Source organism: Pundamilia nyererei, unplaced genomic scaffold (assembly GCF_000239375.1).
Source record: "Pundamilia nyererei isolate P.nyererei 1_Seehausen unplaced genomic scaffold, PunNye1.0 scaffold00187, whole genome shotgun sequence".
NCBI classification, from domain to species: domain Eukaryota; kingdom Metazoa; phylum Chordata; class Actinopteri; order Cichliformes; family Cichlidae; genus Pundamilia; species Pundamilia nyererei.
This window is the reverse complement of record NW_005187588.1, coordinates 118,078-136,619: the sequence shown is the minus strand read 5'-3', so window position 1 is coordinate 136,619 and position 18,542 is coordinate 118,078. Positions and strand designations below refer to the sequence as shown.

Sequence of the window (18,542 nt, the reverse complement as noted above, 5' to 3'; positions counted from 1 at the left end):
GAGAGAGAGAGAGAGAGAGAGAGAAGCCTGTAATACACTGTCAGTGTTCTCTCTTTAATGATTTTGCTCTTTTTGTACTCTCTGTACTGGGTCTCAAATCTAAACAAGCAGTTCCTCCTGTTACCATAGCAATGCATACAGCAGTAGTCATTTTTTTCTCCCACATATAAGTGAAGCCTTTTATAAAAAGTGTCTTATCGCTTGCATATTTTCAGAGAAAGTCAAGAAGCAAAGGAGGAATGTCAAAAATGTCTTGCTTTCTTGAAGAGCTGATCTTTAGTTTGAGCTGAGATTTAAAGGGTTTTAAAGTGAGCTCATGTACTGGGGGAAAGAAATACTATCTCTTCCCAGTAAACCAATTTCTCATTAGTGTCATACTGATGCTGACCTTTTGTTGAATTTAGTTTTTTCAAACAATGCCTGAACAAAAGTTCAGCAGAGCTAATAGTCATCTTTGGCTGCCCTTTGGGTCATTAAGTGATGAGGTTGATAGGTTTGTAGCTTGAACCTATTCGCTGGAACGTTGAAGACAATATAATTACACAGCAAGCAAGACACGAAGTAGGCAAAGTTCTTGTTACTCATGCATGAGGGAGACCTGCCTGGAGCCAAGTGTCGTTCCACCACTTGACCTCCGTCAGACTCTCAGCCAGGTTCCCCATAGCACTCCTTTTGTTGTGATTACATGAATATGCATAGGGTCATTAACATATAACATCTTACATAGGTATACATGTGAACAAAGAATACTGTGTGTGTGTGGGGGGGGTCAGAGTGTGACCCCATAAACGACTTCCCAGAGGTACAGGATAAAAGTTTGAACAATCATACCAAGGTGGTAACATCCTAGTCCTACAGGATCTGACTTGCTTAATTTTGTACAAGCTGACAAGATATTATTGCATTATGCTGTTATGCTGTATAAGTTGTAAATGCGTTTTCATGGCAATAATAACTAGTTTAGTACCAGTTATACCAAGAATAAGAGATAAGAAGAGTGAGACGATGAAGAGAAGGGTACGGGTAGGAGAAGAATTCCCAGTGTGAATTATTTGTTTCAAGCCCTGCATGAACAGTCTTGAGTCAAACCTTCCTGAGACTGTTCTATGTGGGCTTTCCTTGTTCTGTCTGTATATGCATGATTCATTTTTTACTTGGTGCTCTGTTTCAAAGACATGTTAGCTTAAATTGAATTATTACTTATTTCAAAATAGCTGTTGATGTGACAAAAGGTGCTTCTAGTAAAGGGTTAGACTGTAAAAACAAAGTGTAAATGTCCCTTCTGTGACCATCCTCTAAGCATACAACAACTGGACTCATCCGGTATGTAAAATAGGTGAATCATCTCTTAATTTCTTCCTTTCTTTCTTTTTCCTTTTCTTTTTTTAAACACTAATGATGAAATTAGAAGCTCCAACTTTAATTGCCCTAAAAAACTGATGTCTTTGATCCTTCCTTGGTCTGCAGGAGCAGAGGTATTTAAGATATTTGGAAATATACCTACCTGATGAAATATTTAATTGTGAATTACTGCATCACCAAGTCACAATATCCTGACTCAATTTTCCTCCAGTGTCCATGTCTTGGTGAATTGTTAATATCAGTATCTGTGCATAATCTTGATGAATATGTATGCACTCTTTTCCTGTTTCTGTCTATCATGTAACCAAACATGCTGTATACTCACTTCCTGCTGGGGCCTGCTTAGACACTATCCACTGAAGCATGCTACCCGGGATAGAGGTCAAATCTGTCTGACTTATTTTTAAACTGGGAGCCGTATTGCTGGAATGAAACCTGACACTTTGTTGCTGTTAATGTTTGTGTGTTTGGTGTGTATGCCTGTGTATCCGTGTGGTCTGCTTTGGTCCATCTCTCTTTATGCTTCTAGCAATGCTTTTACTTTAACAAGAGTGTGCATCTGAGCATGTAATAAATGGCATAGCTACATATAGACATCATTAATGAACAGCTGTGCAAACATTGGCAAAACCCTTTCAAATAGCTTGAAGAATTCCAATCACAGATACGACTCCCTCGCCCAGACAGTCAGGCGATGATATCAGGACAGCCAATCATTAGCTGATCTCAGGAAATACTTCCAATAGTGAGATCTATGGGATTTAATTGATCCTCATCCAAACATTAAGGGTTACACTCGACAGTGTGCAGTGTATTATAGCGGTTGTCCCTACCTTAACGAAAAGGAAAGTAACTCTGACCCCCATTTGTATGGCTGGGAAATATGTTAGGAAAACTAATTAAGAGGCCCCCATGCTGCAAATGGAGTGAGGGGGTGGAGTTCTGAGGAAGAACATGACATCTCTGGGAAAGGGCTGCCGGGAGAGAGAGGCCAGGAACCTTTTGTACGACTAGTTGGATTATAAAAATCAGAAAACAGATCAACCACCATTTAAACTGCTGTGCCTTTAAGTTGTAACTGGATTGTTTAAAAAAAAAATTGTATCTCACCCAGGACCATTTATTCTGATGATTATATCACACTGAATATGGATTTATTATATCTGAATCAGATGTTTTGATGTTGTTTTTGTCTTTTTCCTGGAATATCATGCGCAAGTTTGAAAAACTTTGATTAATCCTTTTTGTGTTTGAATTACGCGTCGATTACAACTTTTTTATATATCATTTTTACCCACCTAAACTTTACGTTTCAATCTGCACACCAGTGCCACTGCCAGATCTCTCCAGTGAACATCAGCAGCCTATCACATCTCCCTTCTGGATGTACCCATAATAGCAACGCAGATCGCTTAACACTTTTTCGCAGACTGTCGCTGGTGCCTCCGAAACGGGGGTTTGGTTATGTATACGTTCTTTATTCGTTTATTTTGAGAACTTTCTCAGCTTTGGACGACAACATTGCCATCCGTGTGAAATGTTCCCTCCGTCCCCGCTACTGCTCGTTTTCCCCGCTGCGCTCTTCTGGGCCGCACAAGTTGCCGGGGACCTCGAGGGTGTTACCATCCCCGGTGAGAGCGCAAGTTTCGACCCGGCGCGTATGTACTGAATGATGCATGGCGCCAACAAAAGAGAAAACACGAAAGAAATTAAAGCATGCCTAAGTATTTAAACTGGATCTTAAGTCTGCACTATCACTGTTGATGTTGCGTCGATTATAGCGGTAATAGTCGGCTGTTTGACACTTACACTTAAGGAAAGACTCATTTTTTAAAATTTAACCTGGAAATTTAACCTTGATCATTTATTTGTTTGTTTATTTTTAAAAGAAAACCATCAGGTTATTAGAACATCTGTTAGTAGAATTCCGTTTTGGGGTGTTTGTGCAACCTGCACGTGCTGCCAAAAATATATTTAGGAAACAGGAACTTTTTGTTTGTTGTTTTTGTTTATCTGTTAAAAACAAACAAACACGTGTCCATTAATCGGGCACAAACTTGTTGCTGGGGTTAATAATAGCGTTCTGACAATTTAATCTAAATATACACGTGCCACAATGTGCTCCACTCTCTCAGGATTCCAGCAGCTTCCGCTCACCTGTGGAAAGTTTTTATGTGGAGGTCCTACAGGGACATCGTTAAACCCACACAATCCCCTGCGCACAAACTCACAGTTGTGTTTCCCATCGCTACAGAGGACATTTACGTCGACCTACAGCTATTTCCTGGAATCCTTTTCTACTCGTTGCTGCCCCAACCTTAACCCTGGCAGTAATTAATTCATTTTAATTGTTGTCCCTAAATATAAGTGATTCCTAACAGCACCACACATCAATTCTCACACAAAGTGAGCAGTAAAGGCACAAACACTGTTTTATGTCCCTTTGTTTACACCACCTTGTGAGGCAGAAGAAGCTCCATCATCGAAGCAGCTTCTCCTTATTCTGGAATTCAGGTTTCATCAGCAAACGAGGGATAATATCTTTGCTTTTATAAAATATGTCGTTACTGTAGATTCTCCTGCCTGTGGTGATGATAAGAAGAACAAAAACATATAGCCTGTAACTGTCATAGATTTCTGTTATGACAGCAGCAAGTGAAACATCGGCTTACCAAATGTTCTGCTATAACATTTTAAATGAGTTTTCCCTCCTACTTATCATGAAAAGAGCACATCACTTGTGTTGAGTAGGAGATGCCTACATCATTCAAACAGTTAATAATCTGAAATCATTTTACTCCTACTTTCTGCTGTTCTTCCTTACTTGAGAAACCTTCTGAAAACACACCCTGTGTTTATGTATCTGTGTATGTTTTAAGATAATCTTGCACAGGAAGAAAACATATGGCTCGTGTGGTTGTAACTGTCTAAAAATGCAAAAATTCCCAGAGGATTTGCTTCATATTAAAAAACACAACAAGAACCATCAGAGATAAATGCCGATATTTTTGTAAGAAGATTAAGGGCAGGATGCAGCGAAATGGGAATCCTCTGTTTGTTTGTTTTTTCCATAGAAGTCTCCCTCCCTCATGCTTTCTCCCCTCTCTCTCTCTTTACTCATGGATTATTTCTTCATTACATTTTTGGCACAGAGTGGTTAGCATCACTGGAGGTGGCTCGAGGTGGGCTCAGCTAGCAGACCTTTGACTCTCAGCCTCTTGCCCCTTGAAACACTCAGACTTGAGAGTCACTGAGACGAAAATGGGCTGTGACTCAGCAAACTGACAGATGACGGAAAGCTATGCGTCATCTTCTAATGCATCAGTGTACTTGTACTCAAGCCAGGAACTCACTGTACGATTTAAACCAAATTACAACGGTCGATTTGATCATAATGACTCCACTGAGTCATCATTATGATTCAATGAAATGTATTTCCTGCACATTTTCTCATAGTGTGTTGCTTCATGGAGTGAAGGCTTGATCCTAAAACCTTATTTGTTTGCTAAAATTTGTGAAAGCTGTTTTAAGCCCATTTAACTCTAATAAATTCATTCAGAAAACTGGAACTTTAGACTTTGGGTAGTTTCCTAATGTCATAAAAAAGTACTAAAAGTACCAAAAAAGAATTTGAGTACAGTATTTATGAAATTATTTATATTAGAAACACCACATAACGATTAAATTCAATGCTTCTTGACATTGAATGCAGCCAGTGAAATAACCACCTCCGCAGTCTGTTTAACTAATAAGTAGATTTTAAAGGGAAACTGTTAACTCTCAGCTAATGTATTGTACTGACTGGGCACTTGGTTTAATTTCCATTTTGTCTTCCATTTTATTCTAATTTATCTGGGTTGAAATGGTGTTGCTTTTACTTTGGTTTTATTTTAATAGGTTGATAGGATTGTATTTTAAGTATATTGTTAGGAAAAAAGGGATACATACACAAAACAAAGCAAACATTAAGAGTGAAAAGGATGCAAGTAATGTACCTCCCTAGAATCAGACAGAGGACACTGAGATTTATTGTACTTTACTTCGGGACTCTTAACCATTTTTAAACAGAACAGTGTAATTCCCAGCGGATGAACATGCAATTTAGAATTGCTATTACATGGGATTTTTTTTTTTTTTTGAGATATAGTGATAACTACCAAATGCACAAAGGAGACAGTAAGATATCCCAGGCTCTCCATGTTGATCTTGTGGACATTATAGATGATGCTATGTGAGCCAAAATAATGAAAAGCTCTTATAGATCAGCTTAAATAACGATGTAAAGTTGGCAAATTAAAGTTCTTTTGGAATAAACTGAGCAAAAATAATGAGATGTATTATTATTGCCTTTCCCACCCATGCAGACCCCTGCGCCGTAGTGTCTCCACCATGCATGAGCGAGGCTGATCGCTTCAGCTTGGAGGCCCTTCGGAGCATCCATCAGATGATGGATGATGACCAAGATGGGGGGATTGAGGTGGAAGAGAGTGTGGAGGTAGACACCTTGCTCTTCATGAAATATGTAACCCATTTTCTTATTTTATTTATTTATTGAATTATTTTACTTAATCCCTGTGCTTGTATGTTTTTGCATGATTGATGCACATAGTGTTTAGCAGTGCAACAACAGGTGTCATCACTGCTGCTAGAGTCAAATGCTCCTTCAAGGATAGCAGTATAACTTTGCCTTTGGCTCAGTGACAAAAATTGGTTTGCACAAATAGAAAACCGTTACACTGGTGACCTTTGTAGTCATTCGTAACAGTAAGCAGTGTGTCATGACAATTTTTTCCCCCCTGAGATTTCTTTGAATGGTAAACTACCTCAACGTTAATATGCTGCTATACTGTTTGTATGTGCGTCAGGTAATCAACCTAGATTTCTCTAATGCCTTTGCCTTCCAGAATGCAGCTCAGGGATACAGTATCCAGGGGCTCAGGTTGCAGTTACCATAGAGATGTCAGAGGAGGGGTCTGGGCTCATCAAAGTCCCAAAATTCCTCTAGCCATCATATGAAGCCTTCGTCTAGAGCCAAGCACACATTCCAAGACAGCACCAACACACACACACGCAATCCCTGAAGTTTGCAACACACACTTATGGTTCTGCAACCATTCTAAATAAATGCAAACTAAAAACAACCGCTCCTTATTCCTAGATTGAAATCTAAGCATATGACTCACACCAGCACTCACTCTATTTATCCTGGACATAAAGTTCAAACAATATGATGTCCTTGTGACACTTATCTTCGCATTTTAGTGTTGTACCTCATAATAAAAATTTTAAAAAGTCCTATTTTCACTCTGTTGTACTGTTTTTCTCCAATGTCGCAGTTCATTATTGAAGACATGAAGCAGCAACAGACTAACAAACACAGCAACCTGCACAGAGAAGACCAGCACATCACAGTTGAGGAGCTCTGGAGAAGCTGGAAGTCATCCGAAGGTATCCGGGTGTAACAGAGTGTGTGTGTGTGTTTGTGTCCAGTATCATGTTTTATCTGAAACTTGATCTTGTTTTGTTTTAGTACATAATTGGACTCAGGATGACGTGCTCCGCTGGCTGAAGGATTTTGTTGAATTGCCACAGTATGAGAGAAATTTTAAAGAGTTTAAGGTCAATGGAAACACACTCCCCAGGTGAGAATAACTGAAGAGGGTGTACAGGCAATTCGCCACATAAACAAGTTGGTCTTCTAGAAACTATATTCTCAGATTAAGTTTTGAGGGAACCACATTCTCTCCCGTTTGTTTGATTCACAGTGATCTGTAGTCAACATGTGTCGCCATTGTTCTTCTTCTTTTGCTACTGTTAACTCTCTTCTGGCAACCATACATATGTTATACAAGGCAGGGCTCGTCACCCTGGAAACCCTAAAAACACACATGTATGCATATTTTGGTAATCCCAAATAAGCCATTAAAATAAAAACCATAAAATCCATTTGTAGGATTGCAGCTAATGAGCCTTCATTCCTGAGTGGCCAGCTAAGAGTTCAGGACCAGAGAGACAAACAGAAGCTCACCATCAAAGCTCTGGATGTTGTTCTGTTCGGACCACCTACACGTAAGAAGAAATCCTCTCTTTATTCCCTCAGACAGTAGCTTTGATGTCTTTGAAGCAGGAAAGATACATTCATGTCCTGTTGCCATTCTTTTCATTGCATAACTACTTTTGTATTACTCTTCCTCTTAACCTTTAATCTAAAATCAGCATTAAATGATGGATTAGGCAGCAAAGTTGCTAAATCGGTTTACATTTAAGGCCTTTCGTTTCAACTTACTTAATGTTCATATCGTTATTTCAAAACACAGCTGCACGTCTCTTAGTTGGTACTAGAAATTATGCCCACATCACATCAGTTTTAGCCAACTTACATTGGCTCCCTGTTGAATATCGCATCAATTTCCAAATTCTCTTGCTTACCTTTTAATTTACCTTAAATTTTAAACAATTTGGCTTCCAGCTATCTATGCGAACTCCTCTATTTGTCTATCCCTAATAAGGCACTTAGATCTTCCAATCAAATGGTCCTGACGCAACCGAGGTCTCGTCTGAAGTCCAGAGGTGATCAGGCCTTTGCTGTCATAGCTGCCAGACTCTGGAATAACCTCCCTCCTTATATTCGTTCCTCAGAGTCCAATCTTTTAAATTGCGTCTTATTATTATCACTTATTATTTTAGTCTGGCTTTTGATTCAAATTAGTATGCTATTTTGTGGCTAGTTATGTGTTTTTTTTTACCCATATTGTTCATATTGTATCCTGCCCTCCTTTTAACTGTTTCTTTTATTCTGTCTTATGCTATTGCCCTGACTGAGTGTGAAGCACTTTGCTCAACTTTGTTGTATTATTATGTGCTATAGAAATACATTTTGATGTGATTATTATTTAAAGCGATCTGATGTCCATTCAATCATAGGGCCCCCTCATAACTACATGAAAGACCTGCTGCTCATTGTGTCAGTTGTGATGGGAGTCGGCGGCTGCTGGTTTGCCCAGGCTCAGAACAAAGCCAGCAAAGTCCACATATCTAAAATGATGAAAGATTTAGAAAGTCTCCAGAGGGCTGAACAGAGCCTCATAGAACTACAAGAACAGTAAGAACTGTGATTTTTTCTTCTTCTCTCTGTCAGTCTCTTAGCTACTGTAAGTTACCGGATTGCCTTTGCTTTGTGTGATTGAACTAAACACGCTTTGATTTACTCAGACTGGAGCGAGCCCAGGAAGAAAAGCGTAATGTGGCAGAAGAAAAACAGAGCCTAGAGGAGAAGATGAGAGATGAGATCATGGGGGCACAGGAAGAGGCTCATCGTCTGCATGAGCTGAGGCAGGGAGCTGTTAGTGAGCTGAGCCGCCTCAGATATGCAGAGGAGGAGCTGGAACAGGTAGAAATGCTGCAGCGAGAGCAAGCAGCTTCACAAATGCAAGACACTCATCATCCTAGTTTGGCAGGCCTGAAGATTTTACCCTAAATTATTTTCTGCATACTGATGATTTTTAACATTTGCCACCTCTTCAGGTCCGTGGAGCGCTGAAGCAGGCCGAGAAGGACATGCAAGCCAGCTGGACTGTCACAGAGGTGCTTCAGCAGTGGCTGCAGCTGACACATGAGGTAGAGGTGCAGTACTACAATGTTAAAAAGCAGAGTGCAGAACTACAGCTTGCCACTGCCAAGGAGGAGGTAATGCATAGCAACATAAGAGTAATAATGCTTATAGTGACTATCCTTCATATGTAAGTGCCCAGACTCATATGTATGCTTTTTTCTAGGCAGAGAAGATTAAGAAGAAGAGAAACTCTGTGCTGGGGACACTCCACGTGGCCCACAGCTCCTCTCTAGACCAAGTAGACCACAAGATTTTGGAGGCCAAGTGAGTCACAAAGTTACCTCTGTGCAGGTATTTGTGTCTGTCAATATAAAGATTCAACAAATTACATCACAAAGCTTTTTGGATCTCTTAAAGGAATGCCTTGTCTGAAGTAACAGCCTGCCTGCGGGAGCGTCTTCATCGCTGGCAACATATTGAGCTCCTCTGTGGGTTTCCCATCATCAGGAATCCGGGTTTAGCAAAACTCACTGCTCAGCTCTACTCCGACTCAATTGCCCTGGGGTTGCCTAGAGTGTGCCAGTCATCTTGTTCGTGCCACAGCTCCATTCATGGCTCCATAGAGGATCTTTTAGATGAGCCTACCTCTCCTATTTTACCTCAGATACCAGGTAAGAAACAGGAAGTAGGAGCTTTTAAGGCTTTAGTTGAGTCCTTGTTATTGTCAGTGTCACACAGCGTTAGATTTGATTGGAATCTGGAACGTGATATGTGATTTGCACACTTCCAATCAATGCATTCAGAAGTATGCAAATAGGCGTTGAATTTAATATTTCGCATTAAGTTATTTGGTTTGTATTGCCTGCAAATATGAGTTTAATAACAACCTGATATATGACAAAACTATCCTCTGTCTCAAAAAATATTCCAATGTTAAATGGATCCCAGTTACAGCACATTTAAAACTTTTTAGAATGAAAGATAAATAACTCTAGTAACTGAATTTGTGATCAGAATCAAAGTACAATAGTGTATGCAGTGTTTAACCTCAAAACTCTGAAATATTTCCAAAGTGAAGGATTTGTTAAGTAGCTGATAAGTTTGTGTTTTGCTAAGAATACACAAACTCATTGACTGAAAAAGAAAAACAAGCACTCATAACAGAGCTCAGATTCCTTCCTTAATAACGCTTCACAAATAACAGAAATACTAAAGAGGTAAAAGAAATTGTTAACTATATTGTTAATGGGTGTTATTAGTATACGTACACATACATGTATATACCATCCTTGTTCCTACATCACCAAACTTCTCTAACCGTACGTTTACTGCAGCTTCACAGACAAAGTTTAATTAGTAGTGTTCTGGAATGAAAATTAGGGTACATATTAATTTCTGCTCTTACAGGATCTGCTCTGCATAAATTCTTCATTTTTAATAATTGTTTCTCACCAGTTGCAGTTGCACCACTTAAACGGTCTCCTCGAGCACGGGTATCCATACGTCGGTCACGTCGCTCAGGGATCATTCCTCAACCATCAGCCACCATGATCTCCCCAGACCCTGACCTTCTTATCCCCATCCGAACTCCCTACTCTTCCTATGACGAGGAAGAGGAACATTTCCGAAAAACACTAAAAAAACAGTATGTCTGCCTTTTCCCAACTTTTAAAAATGCACTTGCTGTGCATTTTTAAACCACTTTCTTATGCTACCTTTATACCAGCCTTAGCTGTCCTTTGATTTTTTTTCCTCTCCTGTTTTCTTTGCTTATGCTTCCTTTCCTTTCTCTCACTAATAGAGATTCCCAAGAAAGGTTCTCAGATTCAGAGTATATGACTTCTCCTCCTCTCAGCAAACTGTTCCCTAGTTCTGCTGTTGACATCTCCTCTCGAAAGCTCTATCACGATGACACTGAGCTGCTTGCTGAGAGCCCTGTTACAAAAACTTTAACTAAAGGAGTAGAGGCTCTTGTTGAATCGCCACCTCACAAAATGTCAGTGGAAGACCTTGAAACTTCTGTTGATATTGCCTGTAGCAAGATGGTTAGAGACAAAACCTTGGATACTTTGTTGGAAACATCTTCTTTAAAAATGTCTGCAGAAGAGTCATATATAGATTCAACATCAAGGAAGATGTCACGCAACAGGACTGGACTTTCCACTGATGTTGCGCTTAAAAGGGGAATTTCAAATGAGACAGATGCAGAGTTTTCACCCAGGAAAGTAGAGAAGGACACAGTGGGGGATTTGACAGAAGTTCCCTCAAAGAATACATTCAGAGAAAGAAGTGATTTGGGAATAGATGTGAGGAAGATGATATGGGATGAAGTAGAAGCATCAGCGGATCTAGCAAAAAGGAAGATATCAAAAGATATGATGGGCGCTTCAACTGACACTTCCTCAGGAAAGATGACAAGGGATGATCCTGAGCATCTATTTGACTCCAGAAGGATTACTAGAGATTCAATGGGAGTTTCCCAAGACACAGGTTCCAGGAAACATGCGTTCCATAAAGGGGAAAATCAATTTGATTCCTCTGTGAGGGGATCAGCAAAAGACAAAATAGTTGAGACAACCAGAATACCAACAAGAAAAATATCTAGAGATGAGCTGGAGTATTATACAGATGTTGCTTCAATGAAGATACTGCCCAGAGAGAGACTCGAAGCACTTGTGGACACCTCATCCTCTACAGAGATGCAAGAGTTTTGTTTAGAGCCATCAACAAGTAAAGGTTTACTGAGAAATGAACTTGAAATGTCTGCTGGTTCTCTCAGAAGGAGAATGCCAAGAATGCTGAGAGAGGATGCTGAAAGCACCATAGACACTCCTACTGGAAAAATCTCTTGGGATAGAGTTGATATCCCAAGGGAACTGCCTAAACAATTCATCTTGAGGGAAGAGTTATCAGAATCAAGTTCATTGGCAGCTCACAATGTGCAGCCTGATCTCATGTTAACTTCCCAGGTGCCATGGAAGTCTTCATCAGACTTTTTTACTGTTGGGCCACTGAGCCAGCTTGTTTATGATGGAATCCTTGAAAAATCATGCAGCTCCGTGTCTTCAGCAACAAACCTCTCTGCTGGCAGGCTGCGAGCAGAGATGGAGCCACCTCTGCCAAAACCAAGGGTTGTCCTCCCTGCTCCCTCATTGCCTTCGGAGGCCGCAGATGACAGGAACAAGGAAAAGGAAAAGAGCAAGAAACCTTTAAAGCTCAAAAATCTCTTTAAAAAGAAAATTGAGTCGAGTCCAGAGAAGCTTTAAGGTGCTCTTCGGAAACTCTGGCAATCAGCTGATTTTTTTCTTTCTTTCTTTTGAACAATTTATAGAAACTGAGTTTCGAATTGTCTTTGATGACATTCAGTAGTCAAGGTTTTACAAACCTTTTAGCTCAAGGGGTTCAACTATAGTGTTGCATTAGTTGTTAAGGAACTGGAGTCATTATATTATTATACACGCTAGCCCAATTTTAGGGGTAATCAAAAATAGTTAAGGTTAAAGTTAAGATTAAGTTAAGGGCTGTTTTTAATCCTTGGATGAAAGTCCTTTTTAGTTAATGAAATGTAAAACACATGGATTTCACCAAATTTTACATTTAATCTTTTGAGATGCCCTGCCAAGCATTTACTGCAACCACCTTAGGTTTCTTTATATGTTTTCTGAAGCTGTATATCGGACATGTATCCAGTTAATTTTGACCATCTTGTTTATAGAATAGCGGTTATATCTTAAAAGAAGATTCAAAGCCAACCCCATCTTCTTTTATCTAAACTCCTACAGAGTCAAAATGACAAAAAGCAAACTAACTAGTAATTGGTTTTACTTTCTATACTAAGTCTTATAGACACATGGTTGATATAGTAGTTTAGATTTTTTTTTATAGTTATGTGTGGTTGAAGGATTAAAAGTTTTAACAGATGCTTCTTTCCAGTATGACAGTGGCAATTCTTAAATTCATTTTAAAGATTAGAAACTGAATCAAAACTGTTTAATACAGTGCTAAAGTTAACACATTCTTGTGCAAAAGAAACTGAGTTAAACTTTGTGATGTCCGAATTAAATTTACCTTCCTAAACTTATCCAAATTGACTAGTTAGAAATTTTTGGGAAATTTTCAGTACAGCTGCATAATGTACATATATATCAACATTAAAGGACAATTTAAAGGAACTGGAATTGAATTTTGTGTAGGGTTTAGGGGGTTAGGGTTAAACTCCATGCTTTTAAATGAACATTAAAATAGAGACAGTTTTTATTTACCTATTCAATTTGTTTTTAAAATTTTAATTATCACAGCAATTGTTAGAGTCCTTAAACACGTTTGACGGCTGAATAGCTCTAAAAATATGCAGCACAATAAAGAATCATTTATTATACAACAAATATTTGTAATAGTTTCATACTATATTTTTTCATAGATGGTTCAGTATTATTTTCTTTAGCCCCTTTGCGATTAAATGGCATTTACAGTCGCCATCAGCACTTTTGATGTGTGGTTTGTGTTGCAAATGAAACTGCTGACTGTTTGCACTGCTAATATGGAGGATTTTTGACTACTTCTGTGTTAGGCAGAAAAAATTAAGTAAATAAGTGAGTAGCAAGATTTGAAATGGATCAGGATTCACAAAGTAGATAATCATAGTTTTTATTCTTTAAGAATTCTCCCTATGTTTTATGTTTGTTAGTTTTGCTTTGATAGCTTACAAGCATAGGGATTAGTTTATTTTTTGTAAAACAACAAATGTAAAAAAAAAAAATTATTATAGCTGTCTTAGTTTCTGAAATTAATGTATTAAGAATCACATATTTAATTTCTAAATTGTTTATGTTATTGAATGATTAAAGCTCATTAATTGTTTTCAGGCATTAAATCATTTTCTTGTTTTAACTTAGTTTTTTTATTTAAGCGCTTCAAATATGAAGATTTTTCTTCAATAATTAAGTATTTTTTATACCAGTTGTAATCAGAGGTGCAGTGCTGCTGAGTGCAAAGGAACAACACTGCACCACCATTTTTCCAAATGAGGAAATAAAATATTCACAGTTGGATTAATTGGTTGAAATTCGGTCTAATTCTTGCAAGAAAGCCATTAATAGCAAAATGAGTGGTCTCAGCTGTCATCATGATATTTAGAGCCAGATTTGGCAATGGTGTGCAACAGTACAAAACCCTCTTTTCGCATCAGAAAGCTACCTGATGATGCATTCACAGAAATGCAAACAGTACACTAATTAACATATGCCATGAGCAGTCCAAAGTACTGGCTCAAAGTGAGCAGACCTGATGAAGGGGGTCAGTGATGTCATAAGAAAAATAATAATCTATAAGTTGAGGTTTTACACATGTGTTTCTCTCTGAAAACTGTGGAAATGAAAATAAATAACAGGAGGCTGAATGAGAAACAATATGTTTATGATATAAGAGATAACTCTTCTGAAATTTCTAGGGACTGTGTTAGGTCCTGATGACTAAGATTCAGGTAGAATGTATCAAGAGGGGTGCATTATTATTATCATGTGAGCAACAGCTGACCTGTTCATGTATAGAAGAACAACAAAAATGTATTTACCACCAGAACCCGAGGGACAAATAACTCAGATTGATGCTACAACAAAGAGAACTGCACTTTTGCTTGTAAGTTGTTTCAGTGTCAAGTACCATGAGTGTAAAATGTTTTCCCCTGTGTTAGAAAAGAAAAACTGATTAACTGTGTCATGAATAAATGGGCTGTTATTTACTGATTTATATGAAATTGATGATAACTCAGGTTACAAAATTGGTAAAATTTAAAAATGCTGTCCATTGTGTTAAAATAAAATCCCGAAAATAACTACAGCATCTTAAATGTGTCATTTGTGAAAAAAAAAAAGACTTCCAAATTGCAGAATATTGGTTATCCCCACTTGCATAATAAGCAGACCTGCCTGTGAACTGCACTTCCTTGATGTCAAGAAGAAAATCACAGATATGAACTTTTTGGAAGCAGACAATGACCTCCTAATTTTTATTTTTAGTGTTTAGTTTTTTTGAAAACTAAGTGTTTCGGAATAGCCAACAAGACTTCTGTCTCCTGAATATTTTATTTAATTAAAATTCAACAGAATAATGTAAAGATCCTCAAGTTCCGTTTTGTGGTATCAAAGTATATCATGGTCAGGACACATCATGATTATAAAATGTTTAAACCTCTTAAAACCATTATTAAAAAGCTGTAATCTCTGGTTCCATGGAGAGCACTACATAAAAACAGCCAATTCTGTAACTGAAGTAACTGCAATGGCTCAAAAACACTACACTAAAATCACAGTCAGTGTAAAGATTGTCACTGCAGCAGCCATACTCCTCTTGCATTTGAGAGGAACCTACATACACAGTTACACGGAAACTCATTAATGATTTCCCTACAGTGCATTACAGATTCATTAAAATGAAGAATATATATCACGCAGTCATGATGCAAACTTCCAGCAATCATTTGAGGACAAGAAAACAATATAATTTAGCTTTGACTGTTGAGAGAAGTGTTTGTTAAGAAGTTTTTAGTTCATTACCTGTCATCTACAATAGATGTCAGGATTGTCTAGGTCAGCATGTGATGCTTCTGCATGATGTTGAGGGATCAGAAACCCTCCCTCTCCCACTCCCCTCTTCCTTTTACTCAGTAAAACCTTCCAAACTTACTGCTCTGAATATTGTCTATTTTAGCTTGTTTCATTAGATTAAGATTAATTTGACATGCTGCATTGTTCTTTCTGTCCACAAACTCTTACTCAAAGAGTAAACAGGTCAGATACTAAACTCACAAAAACAAAGTCATAAAAAACAGCAACTAAAAGAAGATACAAATGAAATATTAATAGTAGCAGACTGTATGGCATTTAGTTTTTACCTTTGTTAGGTGTAAGAGAGTGCATCTGTTAATATTTAATGACTGTTTTATTTTTTGGCATAGATGAGATCAGTGTCAAAGGAGAATATAGACCACACATGCATTATTTAGTTAGTAATTGACTATCATATATTGCATTAAAATAGCACAGACTTTCCTGAAGCTATTGTGCTAATTTTCCATGACTTTTAGTGGTAGTGTTATGTTCTGCAGGGTCAGGACCTACCTGCTCGCTCACCATAAAATATACACACTACTCACAGAAAAAGCTTAAGCTTTCCAGGTGGTGCAAAGCAGGAACCTTGTGCTGTGATATGATTATCATATTTCCTGTCCACCTGTAAAACTTTGTTGTTGTTTTTTAAAATATTGTTTTCAGAAATCTTTGTAAAGTATATTGCTTATTCAATATGCAAAAATTTATATATACACCACGTTCCAAATTATTATACAAATTGTGTTGAAGTGTCATAAAGATTAAATAAGTTGTTTTTCAATTAAGCCCATGGATGGAATAGTGTCTCAGGGCTCTTTGGATCACTGAAATCAATCTCGGACACTTATGATCATTAGTTTGCCAGGTGAGCCCAATTAAAGGAAAAACTACTAAAGAAGGATGTTCCACATTATTAAGCAGACCACCATTTTCAAGCAATATAGGAAAGAAACATGATCTCTCTGCTGCTGAAAAGCGCGAAATAGTTGAATGCCTTGGACACGTAATGAAAAGCTTAGATATTTCACGAAAATTTAAGCGTGATCACCATAATGTTAAGAGATTTGTGGCTGAGTCAGAGCACAGATGGGCTTGTGCAGATAAAGGCACAATGATGAAGGTTTCTGCCAGACAAATACATCAGATTAAGAGAGCAGCTGCTAAAAGGCCATTACAAAGCAGCAAACACATATTTGAAGCTGCTGGTGCCTCTGGAGCCCTGCGAACATCAAGGTGTACAATCCTCCAGAGACTAGCAGTTGTGCATAAACCTTCTATTCGGCCACCCCTAACCAATGCTCACAAGCAGAAATGGCTGCAGTGGGCTCAGAACTCCATGAAGACTAATTTTCAAACAGTCTTGTTCACTGATGAGTGCAGTGCAAGCCTGGATGGTCCAGATGGATGCAGTGGTGGATGGTTGGTGGATGGCCACCATGTCCCAACAAGGCTGCAATGTCAGCAAGGAGGTGGTGGAGTCATGTTTTGAACTGGAATCACAGGGAGAGAGCTGGTCGGCCCCTTTAGGGTCCCTGAAGGTGTGAAAATGACCTCTGCAAAGTATGTGGAGTTTCTGACTGACCACTTTCTTCCATGGTAGAAACAGAAGAACTGTGCCTTCTGCAACAAAACCATCTTCGTGCAAGTCAATGCACCATCTCATGCTACAAGGAATACCTCTGCATCATTGGCTGGTAAAAGGAGAGGAACTTATGGTGTGGTCCCCATTCTTCCCTGACTTCAATCCTATTGGGAACCTTTGGAGCATCCTCAAGCAAAGAAATATGAGGGTGGGAGGCAGTTCACATCCAAACAGCAGCTCTGGGAGGCTATTCTGACATCCTGCAAAGACATTCAAGTAGACATTTTCCCAAAACGTACAAGTTCCATGGATGCAAGAATTGTAAAACTGCTATCAAATAAGGGGTCCTATGTTAATATGTAACTTGACCTGTTACGATGTTTTTGATTAAATAGCTTTTGATTTCAGTGAAATTGATCTACTAATGCTGCAAATTCAACAAATGACCATTTTCAATTCTCTACAACCTATTAAATCTTTTGAAACTCTGTGTGCATAATTATTTGGAACAGTGGATTTTAAGTTTTTTTATTTTTGAAAAACATACTGTTTTCATTGGGAGTTTTGTTCAGTAACATTTGAAATATACTCTATTGGTCGATGACTCGAAAATTATGCCAATTGTCATTTGAACTGACTATTTAGGAACAACAGAGAAAAATATCATTTGCATAATAATTTGGAACGCGGTGTATATATATTTTTTTAATCAAGAAGTAGCCAAGAACATATATGACTGCAGGAATGATGACAAAAACACAGTGACAGAGTTACCAAAAATGAGAGATTGAAAAAAAACCCAATGTGTACTTTTGATTGTAAACCTTACAAATATAACTTAAAGACAAAGCTAGTTATTTATTTCTTCTTTGTCATCTGAATGATGTGTTTGTGCGTCCTGAGACAGGAACACAACTGTTGTTAAACACAGATCTTCATCCTGAAAGACAATATAACATTTGTAATTAGTTAGTTAGTTTCGTTTTGCAATGCTAGTTTTCCATTTAACAAGCGTGTTAATATTAACAACCTGTGAATGTGACGCATAAAGTACAAAAGCACAAATCAAAATTATGAAGGGAACCTTGGTTACCATATTTTGCCTTGATTGTCGTTTGATACTCAATCTTTTCTGATGATGATGCGATTTTTTTTCTGCACAAATGAACACAACAGCAGTGTAATATTAAACAGATTAAAAGCATCTATCTATTGGGTTTGTGGGAAAAAATAACAAGTATGACTCTGCAAAATGACTGAATAAAACATCTATCCATTCACTACCGCTTATCCTTTTCAGGGTCGCGGGGGGCGCTGGAGCCAATCCCAGCTGTCATAGGGCGAGAGGCGGGGTACACCCTGGACAGGTTGCCAGTCTGTCGCAGGGCTAACACACAAGGACAGACAACCATTCGCACTCACATTCACACCTAGTGGC

The 18,542-nt window shown here is 38.3% G+C and overlaps 1 protein-coding gene across 2 annotated transcripts; it reads left to right on the top strand.

The window, feature by feature from the left end:
• The first annotated feature begins 2,333 nt into the window (after positions 1-2,333).
• LOC102200152 (stromal interaction molecule 2-like) lies at positions 2,334-14,741 on the top strand. 2 transcript variants are annotated; one of them, XM_013914345.1, is made up of 12 exons: positions 2,334-2,993; positions 5,727-5,857; positions 6,699-6,810; positions 6,893-7,004; positions 7,316-7,431; positions 8,287-8,464; positions 8,575-8,752; positions 8,887-9,048; positions 9,138-9,238; positions 9,332-9,585; positions 10,370-10,559; positions 10,716-14,741. In XM_013914345.1, exons 1-12 carry the CDS (start codon positions 2,900-2,902, stop codon positions 12,178-12,180), a joined length of 3,093 nt encoding a protein of 1,030 aa, XP_013769799.1. In that variant the 5' UTR covers positions 2,334-2,899; the 3' UTR covers positions 12,181-14,741. The 2 variants fall into 2 exon arrangements, with proteins under 2 accessions (XP_013769799.1, XP_013769798.1); XM_013914344.1 differs by having other exon boundaries at positions 2,334-3,020.
• Positions 14,742-18,542: the final 3,801 nt, after the last annotated feature.

What these genes read in the sequence shown, in the direction of transcription:
- LOC102200152 (XM_013914344.1), top strand. Translation starts at nt 2,900, where the DNA reads ATGTTCCCTCCGTCCCCGCTACTGCTCGTTTTCCCCGCTGCGCTCTTC. An exon ending in CGCAAGTTTCGACCCGGCGC is followed by an intron (nt 3,021 to 5,726) that starts GTATGTACTGAA and finishes CCACCCATGCAG; the next exon opens with ACCCCTGCGCCGTAGTGTCT. An exon ending in CAGAGGAGGAGCTGGAACAG is followed by an intron (nt 8,753 to 8,886) that starts GTAGAAATGCTG and finishes CCACCTCTTCAG; the next exon opens with GTCCGTGGAGCGCTGAAGCA.